At 42.8% G+C, this 22,657-nt stretch overlaps 1 protein-coding gene across 1 annotated transcript; it reads right to left on the bottom strand.

The window, feature by feature from the left end:
* Positions 1–545: 545 nt before the first annotated feature.
* On the bottom strand, positions 546–21,708 carry LOC148016282 (cysteine synthase-like). Its single transcript, XM_087663643.1, has 10 exons — positions 21,249–21,708; positions 2,768–2,877; positions 2,606–2,663; positions 2,192–2,455; positions 1,971–2,108; positions 1,815–1,866; positions 1,638–1,717; positions 1,155–1,214; positions 987–1,067; positions 546–907 (listed from the first exon to the last, which is right to left on the bottom strand). The coding sequence occupies exons 1-10, from the start codon at positions 21,570–21,572 to the stop codon at positions 815–817; spliced, it is 1,260 nt and encodes a 419-aa protein (XP_087519769.1). The 5' UTR covers positions 21,573–21,708; the 3' UTR covers positions 546–814.
* Between the last annotated feature and the right edge of the window lie 949 nt (positions 21,709–22,657).

Below are 22,657 nucleotides of genomic sequence, written 5' to 3'. Positions count from 1 at the left end.
TACAGGTGCTATTTGAATGGATGACCTTACTGTCACATGGGGTGAGGAACGAGGGTCCTATCATGGACAGCTATCGTTGCATCTACGCGACTCCATGCACCCCTATTAGCATTGCCAGTAGAGATGATATCTACAGAGTTGATTCAGATTTGTGCAGAGATTTCAGGTTCTGACATGACATGTTGCAATACTTGTTAGAAAGTTTTCACAAGAATATACGACACATGGTTGCACAACCCCCTTTATTAATTACCTGTCGTAGGCATAGCCTTGCTTATTACTGTGTATAATTTAGGCAACAAAATTTGAGACATCTTAAAACAGGATTGCCAATACTTATTTTAAGCCTTGTGCAAAATTATATGGTATGCCTCAAGCATAGCCTTACTGATTACCATGCAACAAAAAAGATGTTCATTGGTTTCTTTAACTAATTACAAGAAACATCAATATTGTGTCAGAACAATTCACATACACTGCATGATTTAGTAGAGTTCTTACTCCATTGACAACAATGAAGCATACTCAAATAAGATATTTAGATACAGCAGAACCCATTCACACAATTAAAAGAAATTACAACTCATGGAGAGGACAAGCATTTTTATTTGCTCACCAAGGTGTGAATAAAGAATATTAAACGAGCCTTAGCAAATACCCTTGTATCACTCGAGCAAAGGCAAATAAAATGGAGAATAATCTTTCCTATTTTCGCATAAACGCACTATTGGGTAAGAAGGAACCTTCCTCCATATTACCCAGGAAAAAAAGCCCTACTGTCTACAATCTACAAGATGCTCATGGAAGAATCTAGCTATGACTGTGGTTGCATCTTCTCTACTTCCTCACGAATGGATTGGAAGAGCACTGTCGACAAGTATCGCTCACCAAAACTTGGAAACACCACCTGAAAGAGGTAAAAGTGGATTAGATTCTTTACTTGCCATGACGTATGCCTAGGTACATATTTGCCAGTATTTTATTACCGCAATGAGCTTCCCAGCATTCTCAGGCCTCTTAGCAACCTCAATGGCTGCAACTGCAGCTGCTCCTGATGAGATTCCCACCTACGAAAATCAAGTACTTCAAACAGTGAAAGAGCCACATAAAGTACAAAGAGGCTAGACACACAGCTTGGAACAAATAACACCTACCAGCAAGCCCTCTCGGAGAGCAAGCTGTTTAGCCATTTCAATAGCTGTGTTGCTAGAAACCTGTAAAAAGAGGTTCCAACGTCAAAAAATGCTAAATAACCTACATAAATATTAACCAGCTTAGTATACTATTCCATATGCAGGATGGAAAGTATACAATATCACTCTTTTTACAGAACTGCGATGGTAAAAAGAGTAATGTTGTGCTGTCACTTATATACATAAACTGTAGAAAGTAGTGGAGCAAAGCTCTTCAAGCACAAATAGATTACCCAAAGCCGATGAGAGATAACGGAGAATAACTGAATGTTCAATCAAAGAAGCAGTTCAGCCAGATGGATATCACTTATGTTCAAAAAGCTATGAATGTGTATTTAAGAAACAGATTAGGCTTCCTTGAAGATAGTTCATTCACAACATCGCATTTCTTTCAAACATCTAATCTTTCCCGGGATAATTTCATGGGAGCCGTGAAGCACCAACCTGTAATACTTCATCCAAGATATCCACATCAAGATTTCCAGGAATGAATCCAGCACCAATGCCCTGTATCTTATGAGGACCTGTGTGCAAATCAATCCATCCACCTTAGTGTGATGATCTAGTGCAAACAATTGAAAAACCTTTGTACTTTTGCAAAGGTATTGTCAGAACTCTGACCTGGCTTGCCTCCAGTTAGCACGCTACTCTCTGTTGGCTCTACACCATAAATCTACAGGGGGATAGAGGAAAATTGTTAGCTGGATGAAACTCATAGAAGAACCAAACCAACATCATCTTTTTTAAAACAACCTTGCATCCAGATTGGGAACTTACTTTAACTTTGGGATTTTTCCCTTTCAAGTAGCGACCAACACCAGTTACTGTCCCACCAGTGCCTATCCCAGATACAAGAATATCAACTTTGCCATTTGTGTCTTCCCAAATTTCTGGTCCGGTAGTTTCAAAATGCACCTGTAACAGAATCGGGAGCTGTAAACTGAAATATCCAACAGAAACATTTTGCAGGCCCAATTGAACAATAAACTTTCAATCACCTTTGGATTAGCAGGATTTTCAAATTGCTGAAGCATGTAAGAATTCGGTGTTTTCTCCAGTATCTCTTCTGCTTTCTGGACAGCCCCTTTCATTCCTCTGGCAGGGTCTGTCAAAACAAGTTCTGCTCCAAAAGCTTTTAGCAGGACCCTACGCTCCAGACTCATTGAAGCAGGCATTGTCAAAATCAGCTTGTATCCCTTGGATGCAGCTATAAAAGCCAGGCCTATACCAGTATTCCCACTGGTGGGTTCGACCAGAATACTCTGCAAGAATAAGCACTCTATGTAGGTCACATAATTGAATCGAAAAAACAATTGAAATCGTCTGAAATAGAGCATGTATCTCTGCACACTGTAACTGACTACCCTCTACGAAAAAAGAAGTGGAGTATACAAACAAACTTGTGAACTTACTTTCCCGGGGGTGATCAGCCCCTTTGCTTCTGCATCTTCAATCATACTCCGTCCAATCCTAAAAGCCTACAAAGGTAAGTACATAAATTCTGCAGAATAACTCAATGAAAAATGGTATAATTATGCGGCTACAAATTACTTGAACAGACAAGAAATCTGCACCTGTCTTTTACACTGGAACATGGCTCCATGGATTCTAATTTGGCTGCTACATAGCCAACACATCCCTCAGTCACCTTGTTAAGGTACACCATTGGAGTCTTCCCAATAAGCTGCACGACAAAAACAAAATTCGGATTTCACTATAAGGAGGAGAATGAAGATGAACAACAACAAATGCATCCATATCTGTCATTGATTTAGAAACACCTTGTATTCATCTATGCATGATTGCACTTGATGGACAAGTCTCAAAAAATTTCAATGAAGGGAAATATGCTGCCTTGTGGGGACACAAATAAGCTCAAGGAGTTCACTACTAGGGCTCGATCCCAACCTTCAATAGTACATCATTGAATTCTTGCAACCTCTTGAACTATGCGAGACCACCTCATGCTATGTGCTCTCAAACAAGTACCCAAGGCACTGGCCAAAGGAAAAGCATATTACACTAGAATTTATTCTAAGGATTAGCCCAAAACTATTGCTAGAAACCCTTTGGATGTGCCCTTAACTCATGTTTCTCAATTGTTTTGACTTCACAACTATAGTAAAGCATATTCTTAGCATAATCCATGGCTGAAACTATCAATGGCATTTACTAACATGCTGTTGCCCATGGAACCAACTGTAAACCATTGAAAACTGAGCATAAACTAATCATAAACTGATCACTTGCTGATCTTAGAACTGATTATAAACTGCTGAAATGTGACCCCAAACTGCTCACAAACTGATTGCAAAAACTTATCAACAATCGATGCAAAAACTGATGTAAAACTGATCCCAAAAGGAACCATAAACAATTCTCAAACTGATCAAAACTTGGGCTGAAACTTATCAAAATTTGATCTCAAAACTAAGGCAAGAACTCATGCCCAACTGATCATGAACTGATCCCAAATTGATGCAAAAGTATAGTCTCAGAGCCACGGTAACAACCATACTCATCGGCATACATCTCACAATGACTAGCTAAAATAGTGACCTCATGACAGACATTATTAGAACAATACCTTGGATGCACACTGAATGCATCCGAGATCCACTACATACAAGCTGTCCACAACTGGAGAAGTAGAAGTGCTACCTTCCTCTTGAGCATCAAGCAATACTCCAAACCTATGCTCCACTAAAATTGACTGAGCCTAAACTGAAGTCGGCTCTAACTGAAAATCATCTAGGTAAAGCTGCAACAACTAAGAATGGTCTGCCAAGCCATCCTCTTCCATTCATTTTGTATCCATTGGTGAATAGTTCTGAAACTTTACCAAGTATCTCTTGGAAACTTTACCTCTAACATTTCTTTCCTTATATGCCAAGATCTGCTCAGGTATCAAGATCTCATCCAACTCCTCAACTTCAGGCTGAATTTCAACACATACAGTCTCTAGGACATCACCACAAAAAGATCTCAACAAACTGACATGAAAGGCATTGTGTATCCACCAATGTGGAGGTAATTTCAATCGATATGCCACATCGCTGATGTTTTCCAAAACCTGAAAACAGCACATAGTATATTATACTCAACTTCAAATACAAACTCTCTTTATTTTATCTTTTTCAACCTTACCTTTTATTACACAGCAATACATAATCACTCTCTACAATATGCAAAGCACATCTATAACAATCAGCTACCTTCTTTTGCTTTTCCTATGATCTCTAAAGTGCATACTTTATCTTTCCATAGGTTGCATCCAAGTTTTCCGCATAATGATCAACCTCAAAGATTTTATTCTTAGTCTGCAAGTAGGTGGTACCTTCTTGCCACCCTCAACTACCTCAAATGGAACTTTGCTTATGGAACTATGCACTATATTGTTATATGCAAACTCAACCAATGGCAAATGTTGCTCCCACCGTATCTTACAGTCTAAAACCTAGCACCTCAAAAGATCCAACACTGTGAAATTGACTTCCTCAAACTAACCATTTGCCTGCGGATGAAAGAATGATGAGAATTTCAACACGGTACCCATATTCTCAAACGACGCCTTTCAAAATAAACTGGTCATCCGAGGGTCTCAATCATTGATGATCGACTTTGGCACACCATGATACTTAAAGATATATTGCAAAGACAATCACGCCATATGATCAACCTTTATTTTCTTCCTCACCGGAATGAAATGGGTCTGTTTGTGAAACTTGGAAATGATAGTCCATATCCCATCATTCCCTATAGGTGTCCTAGAACGCTCAAAAATAAAATCCATTGCAATGCTCTACTAAGGCCTACCTGAAATAGGCAAGGATTGCAACAAGCCCGGCATCTTTTGCCTATCATGCTTTACCTTTTGACATACAATGCATGCCCTCACAAATTGCTCCACATCATGCCTTTAAGCTGGTCAATAAAAAAAATACTCCACTACCTTGACTATGGCATCAATACCTCTATGTCCTATATACAAAGGAGCATGACTTTCAATGATAACTGTAGGTCTCAATTGCTTTGTGACACACAATCATCCATGCCTCTAGCCATTACAAAGTTAATCATAAACATTAGCAAACTTCGAATCAGCAACATGTTGCTTCTCCATGGCATCCAACTCAATGTGACAAACCATGCGAACGGCTGAAATTTGTGGCTTACATGACAATGCATCAACCGCAATATTCTTTTTACCATCAATAAGTACAATTTGAAAATGAAACATAGAGAGAAAATCCACCCATCTCATATGCTCTTTTGACTACTTTGTCTGCGTCAAAAAGTACCTTAAAGTCTAATGGTCTATTTGAATTGTAAAATCAGTCCCCCAACAAATAATGTTTCCATGTATACAGTGCATGAATTACAACCAAGAGATCTTTCCCAGAGACTTGCAAATTCTTCTCTGCACCGTGGAAAATTTGGCTCTCATAAGCCACAACACGACCATCCTACATAACAACAGTCACAATGCTATTACCATATGCATCACATTGAACCGCGAATGACTTCCTTAGATTGGGCAACACAAGCACAAGATCTAAAGTTATATTTTCCTTAATTTTTCAAATGTTGAACCCTCCACTGCTGTACATTTACACGGTACATTATTCTTCTATAAACATGCAATGGAGATGCAATTTCAGCAAACCCATGCATATACTTCTTGTGGTAAGAACATAAACCCAAGAAGCTGCAAAACTCATGTGCATTTCTCAAAGACAGTCATGTTTGTATTGTCTCAACCTTTGCAAGGTCCATGAAAATACCATCTACCAATACAATATATCCCAAAAAGTGAATCACATATAAAAAAACTTCATTTTTCTAGTCATTGATAACCAACCTATGCTTATGCATTTGTTGCTATAAATACACCACCCACGCACTATGTACCTTTTTTATATCCACAAGTGTCACTATATCGTTTTGTCATCCTGTTGTATTGGGAAACCCCCTCCTATGCTACCACCCTCCCCAGTACAAACCATAGAAACATGGTACAAGGACAAGGACAAGGGACAACCAAAACCAAGGAACAGAGGGGAGGGATGGCATTTTTTAAAATTGTACTTTATATATAAAACAATTTTGAGCTCATCATATTGGACTTTACTATACTAAAATACATTTAAAAACACATTTTAAGCTTTAAAAATATCAATTTTCATTGTATTTATTAGCATGGCCCATCTAATCCAAAGTCCTCCCACCACAAAGGTGCCTCAATCTTACAACATTCCAATTGAGTATCATCACAACCATTAAATCCTCATCTTCTCCTATATATAGCGAGCTGATCTTTGATCTTACGTCTAGTATCCACATCAAGCACCATGCGCTCTAGAATCTTATACTGGTGATCAATCACTTTCTTAAAGAAAAATTGTACCTTTTGCCACAAACCAACCATGCAGATGGCAATTGTTGCTCAAAGACTAAGGGTATTAGACCCACACCCAAAATCGTCAAATCCATAGCTAAATATATTCTACCACACCAAACCCAACATCAATTTCCAAACCCACCTTAACCCCTTTCAACAATGGCAGTATCACTTCAAGGCACTTAAGCCCACTACCTAGTATAACCATTGAACTGGATCTTGGATCTCCTCCTGAATTAGTGCCTCACAGCATCTCTAACTCCTTCAATCATCACCTCCCGCTAGGCTAGTTTCTTAGGAGTCCTAGGTCATCCCTAGAAGCCTTAGGTTAGCTCTATTTTCTTTAGACTCCATTTCCCTTAAACTTAAGTATACCATTACTTTTCAAATCTTCCGTTGCACACTAGTCACTCACCTTTCTATCTCTTTCTATTGCATCTAACACACATTCAGCTTTAATTTTTTTAACTTAGTGCAATCTCCAAAGCATCTCAAAATGAAACATCTAGTATGCAAGTTTCTTTTCTAATCCTTTCATATTGGGTTTTGTATTTCAAGTACTTTACCAATCCTGACTTAATTGAAGGTTTGCTTTTTTGGCTCTTGACTTGTGAGTATTGCCTTTATCAGCATGGAGACGGAGATAGTATTCTCTCTTGAAATTAGGCATCTTTATCTTGTCATCCATCTTCCTTTTCTTTCAACAAAGGTGTTTTTATCATTTAACATTATTTCTTGCTACACTATTTTGTTTATTTTTCATGTCAGGAGAACTCCTATCTTGGTAGTTGTGACTATGGCACTTGGTCAACATTAAAATCATCCCCCAAGTTCAAGTATCCTAATTGCCTTGGTGGCTGAATTTTCTCCCGCTTTTCTATTTTAGGAGTATCAAGTCTTTTTCTTCATCCACTAGGTCCATTTGCATGGTGGACTGCAACTATCTTGGTGATTCTCAACTAGCATTAGAAGCATCTCCCGAGGTTGAGATTTAGATGTGCCTATGCCACTTGGTCAACCCAAGAACCCTATCCCGAGATTAAGTACAGGCATGCGCCGCATACCTAGATGATTGATTCTCCTTTAGATCTTCCAATTGAGACGTATCAAGTCTATCTTCAGAGTCAGACTACATCATTTCATCTCGATTCTGGCACCACACAAAGACCAACGTCAAATGCTCCTCTTTTTACATCGACATCCATGGTCGAGAGGGCGATTCTACCATCAGATCCTAAGCCGTCTCCGCCGACAATTCTATTACCACCATCCCTCCATACCTCTTCACCCCTTTACTTCATCACTAATACCCTAGACAAGTGATTGGGATAGTCTTCTAATTCATTTGATGTTGAATCTAACCATCCCTTCATTTCCCTCCCATAGGCACAGTTACTCCATCAACCCAAAAAAAGAGAAGGGAAGGAAAGTTCAAAGTGGCTTAACAGCGTCGTTGCACATCCTGGTAAGCCATTGGGCAACCAATAAGCACCCTCTGTCAAATGCCTTGGGCTCTCTAGGGTGGCCCTTTGGACTCCAAAGATAAGATAACCATTACCTCTATAGTCTTATAGGTTCTTGGGGAGCCGACGTGCATCCATTGTCTGATGCCCTAACTACTTTCGGATGGTAGGTTTCAATGTAAAGATTGTATACTTGCAATCACTTTTTTATTCCAATTTTGGGCCTAAGAGAGGGTATGAAGCTAAAATAGATGCATTACATGTTACTCTTAATTAACTCATTAAAACAACCACAAAACTCAAAATTATCAAAGTTTTTGCCTTCCACAAGCGAACACCCAAACTTTGGGAGAATCCACATACATAAATAGGACACTGCCCAATCACTTGCTCCATCCCTTGTCTTTGTCAGCCCCTCCAACTACTCCTGCCCACTCATTCCTCATCCTCTCCAGTTCCTGCCATGATCATCAAAAGGCTGCCCACACCTGCATTTGATTCTAGCTACAATCCCCATCACTCCAACCCTTTATTTGACTGCTACTAAAAGTAGCCTTTCTCCTTAGAGAGGGTGGTGATGACCAGTTATAGCAAGCAAAAAAATCGTATCAACTGAAAATGCAAATGCTACCGCTTAATCTTGGATGTTGGACAACCTGTTGACCCCAAACCTTGGCACCCCTTGCGGCATTTCATTAACTTGTATTGTAAATCGATGGAGTATAACTAAGATTCTTCAACCTCCTCCACTAATCCAACTGCCACTTGTTGTCATAAATGACCCGCGAGCCTTCAAATCAATTTGCCCCTTGATTTACTTGGGGATTGACCCTTGCCCATGCTCCTTGGGAGATAAATTAGCCCCAAATTCAACACTGCCTAGCTGGCCTCTTGAATCCTCCCAAAATACACTAATTTCAGCTCTGAAAATGCAAATCTAAAGCCTTTCACATCCAAGCATGCTTCTCGAGGTGGCTGTTAAACCCTAATTTCTGCTGTAAATTAGAGTTTACAACAAAGATTCACCAAAATCTCCACCTCCGATGGCTAGATTGCTGTAGAACTTGGAGCAAAGCTAGGAAATGGCTGGTGAAAGAAATAAAATACTATAGAGAGAGAAATTCAAGGATTTCTCACGAGGATTTGGTGAAATTGAGCTGCTAACCCGGTTTTCCAGCCACAATTTGATTCATCAACAACAAAGGGAGTATCAAAGGCTGCAATCTTTAGGAAAAAAGATGCATCTGCAATCACCAGCTTCCCCTAGCCCCAATAGAAAGCAGCAACATCCCAACTTCTCTTCCTAAAAGCTCCAAAATGCAAAAGCAAGATTTCCTTCTCCCTTCAGCCCCAATTCAGCTTTCCCAAACTTGCATGGGCAAGTTTTGCCAAGTGGCAAACTTTTAAACTGAACTTTCAACATTATCCGATTAATCAAATTGATTTTTAGAACATAAATTTTGAAAATAAATTTAATAATTATTTTGTGCCCAACCAACAATTAAATTGGCTAGACCAATTTATCATCCAAGTGATCTTGAGCTCTCATTATTCCGAAACTCGCATTAATTAATTAATTAATGTCAATTCCCCATTGTCACCACTGAAACTAATAATTAAATGTCCTAGGCCAACTTGTGGCACTCGATACCACCTACTTATCAAGTATATCTTATTACAACGTTTGCCTTTGGCACCAACTGATATCTCAAGGTCCTGAGACCCATGTGGTGAAATAAACGACATGCACCTCATATGTACAAGTCACATTTGCACATTTGATTAACTTTCAATTAAATGCCAAACAAAGAAATAAGTTTTCACGTCCTCGTGACAATTGCAACCCCTGCTCAAGTACTCCCAATTGTTGCCTCGATCGTTATGACCTAGTGGACTACTATGTTTTCAAACGTACAGGCTGTCTTGTTGTTGTTCATCATCCAAAGTACTTTTCAACATCAACTTAATCTATGTTGTCATTTTTCCATTTTTTAGTACTTTTCTTCATCAATATTTGCTCTAACTAGTGGTGGTTACAATATTTTGGATTCCTCTCCAATGGACAACACAAATCAACCCCTCCCCTTGGCACACCCCCACAAGAGCCATCAATCGTTGACCAAAGGCTGGAAACTAGATTAGCCAAGGCAAATACACCTAAAATCAACTTTTTCTTTTTTTAAGCATGCTCTAAACAAAGTTGCCTCCACTATCAAAACACACAATGGAAAGAGCATTTGTGCTCCTAACTGTTAGAGCTGGACATTCCTTGGACAGGTAGGAGCAGTAGGAGCAGCAGGTACAGCCGGTACAGCAGGCGACGTGCAGCAAGAGTGCCACGTGGCAGCTGATGTGTCAGGCGCTAGCAGTTTTCAGGTCAAACAAGCTGGTCGGCTAGATTGCTGACAACCTAGTATTTTTTGGCCTTTTCTACTGGTCTATTTATTGGCCTTGGTTTTTGCAGTCCTCAGTTGTGCTCCTAGTTTTCACGCTGCACACCATGGAGACTGCCCTCAGGGCTCACAGAGATTGAGATCTTTGAGGTGGGGACATATGTAGACATTCTCTCTCTGCACCCGTGTATATTTTTGCATCCTTATACAACATTCTTCACTGCAGATTTTCTGTGTTTCACTATCTCTTTCTCTCTCTCTCTTCACTCTTTGTCTTGGTCATTCGCTTCCACATTACTTCACTAACATGGTATTAGAGCATTGAAGGATTGACCTAAGGTGGACCCATCTGAAGAGGAGATTTCAACGTGACACAAGGCTGTGTTTTCAGCGTTCTAGGGCAAGCAAGAGGGCTGCGCATCAAAACAAGGCAGAGGCGAGCGTGGGCATGTAAGAAAGGAGAAGATTTGCCGAAGCCTCTGCTGGTTTTTGCTATCAGAGAAGGAAGAAGGCTACGTTTTGGGCCTTCAAGTGCAGATTTTACCTTTTCATCGCCTCTAGCAGGTGAAGAAAGAGCGGGCCAAACGGTCCAGAGCCCTAGCATGCTATATTCTCACACTCAAAGGGGGCTGCTTTTTGTGTTTTGTGCAAACATTGTAGGTGAACATGTCTTCTAATGCCAAGACAGAGTTCCAAGTGATCATGGACCAAAAGGTGCCCATCTTACTAGCTCTTCTATCAAATCAAAAGCTCGATGGGAAGAATTACCTCATCTGGTGGGTCATGATGCTTGCCATTTTGGAGTCCTATGATTTGGCGGAGCTTGTTACGAAGGCTATTCATCGTCCTTTGCAAGATGAGTCCAGACTCTCTTCCAATGATAAGGTGAAGTTGGCAAAGGCTTAGGCACATTGGGATAAACTCAATGTTCGCATCCGCTCATTTTTATTTCTCTCATGTGCCACGGTTGTTATCTCTCATATTGAGCATTTGACAAATGGCCTAGGAAAAATGGTTGGAGCTTGATCAGATATACAATTGAATGACCATCATGAAGCGAATTTCTTTGGAAGTGCAAATGCGGACCATGAGGGTCAACAAGTCATCTTCTATGCGGAAGCATATTAATAAGCTAAGGCAAGTTCAGTTCAAATGTAGGTTCAAATCGCAAGGAAGGTGATTACTTTTGAAGACATGGTGATAACTCTTCTTTCACAATTACTACCCCGTTTCACTCGTTTTTATTCTGCCTTGATTGCCTCAGAGCGGTCTGAGACTCTTCAATGGGAAGAGTTGGTTCCTATGGTCTTGGACTAAGAGGAACAATTGAAAGGAACCAATGCTTCTAAATCTAAGGCTTTGGTTGGTCCATCCTCTCAGCAGAAGGAGAAGAACCAAAAGAAGAAGAGGACAAATCCAAGAAGGACAAAGAAAAGGAGTCCACTTGTCACATTTATGGCAAGCCAAGTCACTAGAAGAAGGATTGCCCTGACAAGGAGAAGGACAAGGAGAAGAAGGAAAAATCTTCAAAGGATTCAGAAGTGGTGGCTGCTCCCTCATCAGCTCCTTTCATCCACTTGGAGGTGGTTGAGGATTCGATCCTTACGGCTTCTGATCCTGCGTTGACGGTCCCATACACTCGAGAGCGGATTGTTTACAATGATGCCTCACCGCACATGACTCCTTCTTCAGCAGATGTTGCTCATTTGCGGCCTTTGCAGGCCAGATTCTCATTGGTGACAATTCAACTATTCCTATGCAGAGACGTGTCAGAAGTGGAGCAGCAGTGGAAGCATAAACATGTGCTGAAATAAACTGCTGAAACACAAGACAAAAAGAGAAAAGAAAAGAACACGATACAGATGAGAACTCAGATGTATGCACGGGAAATGGAATCCATATATCTGAACACGAGACAGTCGCATACAACAGTGAGTCACTGGCTGCGTGGGCACTAGCACTGGCTCCTCTCTCCACAGAGTCTGCAGATGGTGAAGATGAAGTGACTGACTGAGGAGGAGCCACTGAGTATAAATAGGCTGAAAAAGTGGGGAGCAATAATGCTGGTTGGACAGCATTAAAGCTGGCCGACTGGTGCATAAAAATGCTCCACTGGCATAAAATGCCACACCAGAAAAAAACCTAAAATACCTAATAAAAATGCCCAGCCCAGATCAAGCTCAGACTCACACATGAGCTGACAAATACTCTGCTAACACCCTCTCTCAGATCATGAGTGATCTGATACAATACAATAGTACAATGAAAAGGGATCAGAAACTATACAACATAGAACCACCAAGGAGAACCATGGATACCCAAGCAGTGGGTGATCAAGCCACCACCAAGGTGCCTCGGAGAGAACCTGATGTCGATGTCGATCGTACCAAACACTTGAAAATAGAGAAGATCATAGCATGTCTCTGTGTCCATCACCAATGTCTCGCAGTAGCATACAAGACCAGCCTGTCAAAACTGCCTCTGAACATAGGTGACCATGGAGTCCCTGCCTTTGGCCAGACCGCCAAAGTGTCCCCTCATGTGAGCTCCAGACGAAAGCCTCCCGCTCTCTGTCAGATAACCAACTCAGCATGAACCTGGATGTCAATCCCAGCTCCAAGATTTGATTCTGCCAGACTGAAGTCGATGCGTCAGGGACGTCCTTCTCTGAAACCTGTGCACTTGTATAAATATATAGATGAGGCGCGGCTGCCCCATCTGAACACCCGCTCACACTCCCTCTCTGGCTCAAGAGAGTCGTGAGGGATGACCTCATCACCACCACTAGAAAGCAGCCGAGGAAGGGGCCACCAAGCCCTTCCCGCGATCCGAAGAAGAGGATCCCTTCCGCGCCTTGGACTTCACCTTGGTCGGAGGATCGGAGTCGGAGTCTGATGAAGGAGAGGACTCATCGGTAGAGTCAGCATCCCACTTCGTCTTCTGCTCCTTCTTCCTCGAAGCCGCTAACTTCTTGCAGTCCTTCCGCAAATGTCCATTCTTGCCACAGTGGTAAAACTGGGCCTTCGACTTCTTCTTCCCGTCACCCCTCTCTGAAGCTACATAAGCCTCACCTCCATAATGTGCCGGAAGCCGCCCCTGTAATCTCAAGGATGCCTCATGCTCAAGAAGCATCGAGGTCATATGTAACTTATCATCAGTGGAAGTGCACGGAGGAGCCATATGGAGAGGATAAGAAGAGAAGTAGAGAAGAGATGGAATTTAGAGAGGAAACACAGCCAAAACACAAGCACAGACTACCGAAAATGAGAGTTCACATGCAATAGAACCCAAAATCTGATCAATAGAAGACAAAATCTGCTGCAGAAAGTCAAAAAATCAGTCAAAAACTGCCAAAAACAGAGAAAACGGCCTGAAGTAACAGTCACCCAGCCACGAGAGATGCTGAATCAGCAAAATGCAGGCTGTAAACTGGAGAAAAACAGGTAGAAAACTGTCGCCAGCAGCTGCAGATGAAAAACGCAGGCAACAGAGGGTGCGTAGGCAGCAGAGGGTGCAGAGGCAGCAGGCGATGGCAAAACTGCAAAAAACGCAGGCTGAAAACAGCCCCAAAACAGGTCGCCTGGCTGCGACAGCAGTCGTCTGATCAGCAGGGGTACAGAACAGTCCTGAAATCAGCAAGAAAACACAGCAGAAACACAAATCCTGAAAACTGATACCATGTCAGAAGTGGAGCAGCGGTGGAAGCATAAACATGTGCTGAAATAAACTGCTGAAACACAAGACAAAAAGAGAAAAGAAAAGAACACGATACAGATGAGAACTCAGATGTATGCACGGGAAATGGAATCCATATATCTGAACACGAGACAGTCGCATACAACAGTGAGTCACTGGCTGCGTGGGCACTAGCACTGGCTCCTCTCTCCACAGAGTCTGCAGATGGTGAAGATGAAGTGACTGACTGAGGAGGAGCCACTGAGTATAAATAGGCTGAAAAAGTGGGGAGCAATAATGCTGGTTGGACAGCATTAAAGCTGGCCGACTGGTGCATAAAAATGCTCCACTGGCATAAAATGCCACACCAGAAAAAAACCTAAAATACCTAATAAAAATGCCCAGCCCAGATCAAGCTCAGACTCACACATGAGCTGACAAATACTCTGCTAACACCCTCTCTCAGATCATGAGTGATCTGATACAATACAATAGTACAATGAAAAGGGATCAGAAACTATACAACATAGAACCACCAAGGAGAACCATGGATACCCAAGCAGTGGGTGATCAAGCCACCACCAAGGTGCCTCGGAGAGAACCTGATGTCGATGTCGATCGTACCAAACACTTGAAAATAGAGAAGATCATAGCATGTCTCTGTGTCCATCACCAATGTCTCGCAGTAGCATACAAGACCAGCCTGTCAAAACTGCCTCTGAACATAGGTGACCATGGAGTCCCTGCCTTTGGCCAGACCGCCAAAGTGTCCCCTCATGTGAGCTCCAGACGAAAGCCTCCCGCTCTCTGTCAGATAACCAACTCAGCATGAACCTGGATGTCAATCCCAGCTCCAAGATTTGATTCTGCCAGACTGAAGTCGATGCGTCAGGGACGTCCTTCTCTGAAACCTGTGCACTTGTATAAATATATAGATGAGGCGCGGCTGCCCCATCTGAACACCCGCTCACACTCCCTCTCTGGCTCAAGAGAGTCGTGAGGGATGACCTCATCACCACCACTAGAAAGCAGCCGAGGAAGGGGCCACCAAGCCCTTCCCGCGATCCGAAGAAGAGGATCCCTTCCGCGCCTTGGACTTCACCTTGGTCGGAGGATCGGAGTCGGAGTCTGATGAAGGAGAGGACTCATCGGTAGAGTCAGCATCCCACTTCGTCTTCTGCTCCTTCTTCCTCGAAGCCGCTAACTTCTTGCAGTCCTTCCGCAAATGTCCATTCTTGCCACAGTGGTAAAACTGGGCCTTCGACTTCTTCTTCCCGTCACCCCTCTCTGAAGCTACATAAGCCTCACCTCCATAATGTGCCGGAAGCCGCCCCTGTAATCTCAAGGATGCCTCATGCTCAAGAAGCATCGAGGTCATATGTAACTTATCATCAGTGGAAGTGCACGGAGGAGCCATATGGAGAGGATAAGAAGAGAAGTAGAGAAGAGATGGAATTTAGAGAGGAAACACAGCCAAAACACAAGCACAGACTACCGAAAATGAGAGTTCACATGCAATAGAACCCAAAATCTGATCAATAGAAGACAAAATCTGCTGCAGAAAGTCAAAAAATCAGTCAAAAACTGCCAAAAACAGAGAAAACGGCCTGAAGTAACAGTCACCCAGCCACGAGAGATGCTGAATCAGCAAAATGCAGGCTGTAAACTGGAGAAAAACAGGTAGAAAACTGTCGCCAGCAGCTGCAGATGAAAAACGCAGGCAACAGAGGGTGCGTAGGCAGCAGAGGGTGCAGAGGCAGCAGGCGATGGCAAAACTGCAAAAAACGCAGGCTGAAAACAGCCCCAAAACAGGTCGCCTGGCTGCGACAGCAGTCGTCTGATCAGCAGGGGTACAGAACAGTCCTGAAATCAGCAAGAAAACACAGCAGAAACACAAATCCTGAAAACTGATACCATGTCAGAAGTGGAGCAGCGGTGGAAGCATAAACATGTGCTGAAATAAACTGCTGAAACACAAGACAAAAAGAGAAAAGAAAAGAACACGATACAGATGAGAACTCAGATGTATGCACGGGAAATGGAATCCATATATCTGAACACGAGACAGTCGCATACAACAGTGAGTCACTGGCTGCGTGGGCACTAGCACTGGCTCCTCTCTCCACAGAGTCTGCAGATGGTGAAGATGAAGTGACTGACTGAGGAGGAGCCACTGAGTATAAATAGGCTGAAAAAGTGGGGAGCAATAATGCTGGTTGGACAGCATTAAAGCTGGCCGACTGGTGCATAAAAATGCTCCACTGGCATAAAATGCCACACCAGAAAAAAACCTAAAATACCTAATAAAAATGCCCAGCCCAGATCAAGCTCAGACTCACACATGAGCTGACAAATACTCTGCTAACAAGACGGAGAGAAATGCATCTTATTCCAAATGGGCAAGGTGGTGCTCATACATCTAAGGTGCTTTATGAGCCGACCTACTTTCAGTGCACAAGATTTGTGCCCTCGGCCTTTTAGTCGAATTTTATGTGGATTCTTTTCGGATTCTTGATCATGGATCGAGACACATCCTTTCTTCAGGTTATGAGGAGAAAGGAGTCTACAAGTTGCATTCTTCTTCTGTAAACAAAGAAATTGTCATAAAGTTTCTTAAAGGCTAGTGGAAAAAAGGCAGAAAGGAAATCTTGACTTTACTTCTTCTTACCTCACAAACTCAATTCAAGCTTTGGCATGCTCGGTTTGGCCACCTTAATTATGATTACCTTCCGAAGGTGTCGAAGGGACAACTTGTTCGAGGTTTGCCGGACATTGCGGTGAGCCAGCAACCTTGTGTATCCTGCATCCGTGGGAAGCAAACTCGTGATGCCGTTCCCAACAAGGCTTCGAGGTGGTCTTCAACACCCTTGGGGCTTATTTCTACCGATCTTTGTGGACCGATGAGGACAAAATCCCTTAGAGGGAGTTTGTATTTCATGCTAATTGTCGATGACTACAGCAAGATGACATGGGCTTATTTTCTGAAGCTGAAATCGCACGCTTTCTCCAACTTTACGGATTGATTGCTCTTTAAGGAGAACCGATCAAACCAGAAACTAAAGACCTTACAATTGGATAAGGGCGGAAAATTCATTTCTAATGAGCTTGCTCATTTTTGTGTAGATCCCAGTATTCACCAGGAGTTTGCCAATACAAATGCCCCTCAAGAGAATGGCATCTCGGAGCGAAAGAATCGCAATGTGATCGAGATGGCCCGTACCATGATGGAGCATTGTCAGACACCTCAGTGTCTATGGGCTGAGACAATGGCTACTGCAGTTCACATCCTTAATTGTTCCCCTACTTCTGCTATTGTTGATATGACTCCACATGAGCCGAACTTTGGATCTAAGCCAAATGTTTCTTATTTCAAAGTTTTTGGGTGTGATGCCTATGTTCACATCCCGAAGACACAGCATAACAAATTTGAAGCGGCTTCTAAAAGACAAGTGTTTGTGGGCTATAGCTCCCAATCTCAAGGCTACCGATTGTATGATCCCGTTAAGTGGGATGTCTACACGAGCCGTGATGTTAGATTTGTGGAAGTTCTAGCCTTAGAGGGGGGTGAGAAATACCATGTTCTTGGAGATCCCGATGATAGTTGGGCGCTAGCAATTGTTTCTCTAGAGCCTATGCCTCTTGAGGACTCTTCTTCAGATGAGGAGCTCAGTTCTCAGCCACCAAATTCACCAATTCCTCCCCAATCGTCAAAGACTTTCTAGAAACTTTAGCAAATGAAGAGCCATGAGGTGAGATCCAGCCTTCTCCTCATTAGGCTCGTGACACTCTTCGTGATGTAGGGATTGAGGGGGTCCTTAAGGAGTGGCAGCCACAAGATGGCCCGCGGCATTCTCAGAGGAACCAAGCACACCACACTAAGCTTGTTTACACTAATTACCGTTTAATAACTCATGTCATACAAGATTGGGAGCCCACCTCTATGAAGGAGGCTTTACAGTATGATCATTGGCGGAAAGCGATGGAGTAGGAGCTGGAGTCATTTGAGAAAAATAGCACTTCGTATCTTGTGCTGAAGCCTCCTCATAAGAAAATTGTTGGAGTCAAATGGGTCTTCAAGACTAAGTACCGTAGTGATGGCACATTGGACAAGCACAAGGCCTGCCTTGTTACTACACGTTTTGCACAGCGCCCAAGCGCTTTCCATGATACTTTTGCCCCTACAGCTCAAACATCTACTATTTGCGTAGTTCCTTCCTTGGCTAGCCATAGGAGATGGCCGGTCTATCAGATAGATGTGAAGTCTGCCTTCCTAAATGGGGAGTTGGAGGAGGAGATCTATGTTGAGCAGCCTCCAAGCTTCGGTTCTTCTAATGGTAAGATGTATAGGTTAAGGAAGGCTCTCTATGGTCTTAAGCAGGCTCCCCATGCTTGGAATGAGAAGATTGACTCGTTCCACTAGGAGAAATTGGGATATCGACGTTCCAAAGCCGACCCCCAACCTTATGTACACCTTTTATTGAGAAAGAATTCAAGTAACAATTGATCAATTTGTGTAAAGACTTTCAGGATATCTTTGCTTGGGAGTATATTGACATGAAGGGATTTGATCCAAGGGTATGTCAGCTTAGGATTAATTTAAAGGCAAATGCAAAGCCCATTATGCAGAAACGGTATCGTATGAATCCCAATTATGCTTAGCAGGTGAAGGAAAAGATTGACAAACTTCTTCGAGTTGGTTTTATTAAACCCATCAATGAAGTGACTTGGTTATCACCTATTGTTGTGGTGCCTAAAAAAAATGGCAAGATACGTGCTTGTGTGGACTATAGGAAATTGAATGCAGCAACAATCAACATTGATCCATTTCCTCTTCCGTTCACGTGAGATATATAGTTTTTTGGATGGTTTCTCTAGTTCCTACGAGGAACTCCTAATCTTGGGATCTATTATCCAATTGGTACTGGTGCTACAGACTTTGTACTTACAGGTTGGAGAGATTCAGATTGGACTGGAGATGTGGATAGAGCAACAAGAAGCAACCCACGGTTGCCCTATCTTCGATTGAGGCAAAGTATCGGGTGGCATCTTCTACTACATGTGAGATAGTGTGGCTTCGTAGGCTCTTGGAGGAGCTTGGTTGCCGCAGAGCGATCCTACTATTCTACAGTGCAACAATGAGAGTTGCATTGCCTTGGCCAAAAATCCTGTGTTTCATGCTCGTACAAGGCATATTGAGATTCAATACAATTTCATTCGCAAGAAGGTTCTGGAAGAGACCATTTCCCTAGTTAATTGCAAAAGACAGAAGACAATCTTGCATACTTGTTTACCAAGGCGTTTCCCTAGGCTTTACTTCGACAACACTCCGAATCCCTAGTCTTCTGCCATGTCCAAGATCTGAGAGGGGGTGTTAGAGCTGGACATTCCCTGAATAGGCAGGAGCATCAGGAATAACAGGTACGGCAAGCGACAAGTGCAACAGGAGTGCCACATAGCAACTGACCTGACAAGTGCTAGCAATTTTTTGGTCGGCCAAATTGCTGGCCAAATTGCTGACTAATTTGCAGCCGACCTAGTATTTTTGGCATTTTCTGTTGGCCTCTTTATTGGCCCTGGTTTTTGCAGTCCTCCTCAACTGTGCTCCTAGTTTTCAGGTTGCAAACTATGGAGACTACCCTCGGGGCTGACGGAGACTGAGATCTTCGAGGTGGAGACATACGCAAATATTCTCTCTACACCCATGTATATTTCCGCATCCTTATGCAACATTCTTCACTACAAATTTTCTACGTTTCACTATCTCTTTCTCTCTCTCTCTCTCTTCTCTCTTTGTTCACTCTTTGTCTTGGTCATTCACTCCCGCATTGCTTCACTTTGACACTAATGTCCTCATTTGACACATATTAAGGCTCACATGTAGGAGATGACTATGTAAGGCACGCATGACTACTAACAATCACAACAACCATCCGCGCATTCTTGCATACCTTGACCACACTATTAATCAACACTCCCATTGGTCGTGTGCCTTACACCTAGTCCTCGTGGTTGTCTCCCAAAATGTTTATCTACAATAATCCATCATTCAGCCTCCCAAGTCATGCGCTATGTTTGGTTCACCTATGGCTATGTAGGTTTAGAAGTTAGCACTTGTACTTCATGTCAATGTGGCTGGGTTGGTTGCAATGTGCATTCACTGCACTAGCAAACTTGAACATTATTTCTTCATCTTGCACTATTGCTTCCAAACTTAAGCTTTTGAAACCTACTATAAAGCAATGAGCCCACCACGTCGTAGGTCAAGGAATAGCTAAAGTCTATGCAACCCTCCAGCAGCGAGACATCTCCAAGATCATCCTGAGCAAGAACTGTGAGCATCACACATTCATTATCCCAATACAGAAGCCGTGAGGAGGCAACCAAGGAACTTGACCAGTTCAGTGCTGACTTTAGGTATAAGAGCCCATACTAACTAATGATTCAGGTGATATAACGCAATGTCCGAGCTAGAAGATATTGCCCATTGACATTTAGTTGTCCCAAATGGGCAAGGTTGACCATCTGAGGGCTAGCATCTCAAGATTACAGGCATTGATCATATTGCAGTCAACCATCTGTCTCTAGGATAGTGTTGTTATCATCATTCCATGAAACATGCCTTCCCTTGCTATTGAGCTTTTTAGTCTTCCCCTTGTTGCATCTGAGAGCTACCATCTCAAGATTACAGACATTAATTATGAAACATGCCTTCCCTTGCTATTGAGTTTTTTTGTGTTACTCTCATTCCATCTGAGAGCTACCATCTCATCAAGATTAAGACATTGATCAAATTTGCAATCAACCGTCTGTCTCTAGGATGGTCTCATGGTCATCAGTCCGTGAAACATGGCTCTCCTTGCTATATGATATCATTGTTCTCTGCTATTATTGGGGCTCATCTCTTTGCTCTAATGTTCTACGCTGCACTCTTTCTTTGTGGTCTTTCTTTCTCTTGAAACAGACAGGTGCCTATGGATATTTAAAGGCAAGCAACATAGACAGCTTTCAGGGCTCGTCTCTTTGCTCTGATTTTCCATGCTGTACTCATTCTTTGTCATCTTTCTCTCTCTTGAAACGGACAGGTGCCTGTAGAAAGTTAAGGGCAAGCAATATTCGTGAATACCTGTGACACATCCTCGGCGATATTGACTCCTTCTACGACCATTTCAGGTTCAGCAACCTCCAACGAGACGGCGGCACAGCGGGGTGGCGAGAACAGGAGGGATGGGGGGCTGGAGGTGACCAGGGGACGCAGGGGCAATGATGAGGCCTTGGAGGAGGAGGAGGAGGAGGAGGAGGCCCCGGTCGAAGGGAAGGGAAGGGAATGCAGAGAAAAGGATGACGTCGAAGAAGGCGACGACGACGAAGGAGAAGAAGAAGACGAGCGGGAAAGACTGAAGGAGAAGATGCCATAGCTGAGGAAGGATGCAGAAGAGGAGGCCGCCATTGCTGCTCTGATGAGATAGATATTTTGCTCTCCTTCGTCTACGATCAGGCGTCTTCTTCCTCGAGAGCAGACATTTGACTAGAGAAAAGATGTCCCTTCTCTCGGACAGTAACAACCATATTGGCTCTCCAAGGCATTGAAGAGCTACTAAGTCTTAAAATTTTCAGTGGTCAAATTTGTAGCAGGCCGCTATGAGTGTCAAATGACGCTCACATTTTTAGTTTAGTGTAAGTTGCGATACTAGAATCTTAGCTTAATTCGAGAGGTTGCAAAACCTTTGTTCACCTAATAGGCCGACGTGGTAGGGGTACTTTGAATTTTATCGAATTAACATTTATCATTAACTTAAAATATTAGAAATCCTTATCTAGATTCTAGGCCTCTAACGACTAACCACACCACCATCTCTCTCTCTCTCTCTCTCTCTCTCTCTCTCTCTCTCTCTCTCGTGCATATAGCAAGAGCGGACGATCAAGTTCGAGTGCACTCTAGATGCCAGCTAGATCCATCACGACTCATTGACCTCCAACCTCCATTGTCCAAGTTTGTTATGTGCTCCTCCAACTTGAAACTTATGATGTGTGTGATGTAGCCTATAGGACCTAAGTTTTAGGTTGTAAGCTATAGCTATGGGCCTACCGCCTATGGTTGGCAAATGTACTCTTTGCCATCTACAACACGCCATGTGTCACAATGGCTCAAAGTGGCCCTAGCTGGTGGCTAGTGTGGTAGCCTAAGGGGCAGCCACTATGAGCCTACAAGGTGTGGCGATTGGTGAGGCAAGTGTCCCACATAACAGGTGTCTAGTGAGGCAAGTGTCCCACATATCAAGTGTCTTGGCAACACCTAGAGTGTAGCAAACAAGCATGCCCCAATTTTAGCATTAGAGCCTAGAGGGGTCGATCATCACAGCTAGCTCAATATGGCAGCCATAGCAACAAGCGGCTTGGCCAAAAGTGGCCAACGATTGACATGGGTGCTTGTTCACCATGATTTCTGGAAGGTCCTCTGGAATTTCCAGAAATCAATGACATAAGTGATGTAAGAGGACCCATTGTTATGTAGAATGAGATAGAGTGGAAAGA

The sequence above is a fragment of the Lygodium microphyllum genome, chromosome 23 (assembly GCF_053477565.2).
Source record: "Lygodium microphyllum isolate KBCC chromosome 23, Lygodium_microphyllum_v1.1.10, whole genome shotgun sequence".
Taxonomy (NCBI): Eukaryota; Viridiplantae; Streptophyta; class Polypodiopsida; order Schizaeales; family Lygodiaceae; genus Lygodium; species Lygodium microphyllum.
Note: the sequence above shows the minus strand (reverse complement) of the source record. Positions and strands in the feature narration are given on the sequence as shown.

Coding starts and splice junctions, on each gene's coding strand:
- LOC148016282 (XM_087663643.1), bottom strand. CDS start 21,572: ATGGCGGCCTCCTCTTCTGCATCCTTCCTCAGCTATGGCATCTTCTCC. Junction 2,456..2,605: donor GGCTGATCACCCCCGGGAAA/GTAAGTTCACAA, acceptor TTATTCTTGCAG/AGTATTCTGGTCGAACCCAC. Junction 908..986: donor ATGCTGGGAAGCTCATTGCG/GTAATAAAATAC, acceptor TACCTCTTTCAG/GTGGTGTTTCCAAGTTTTGG.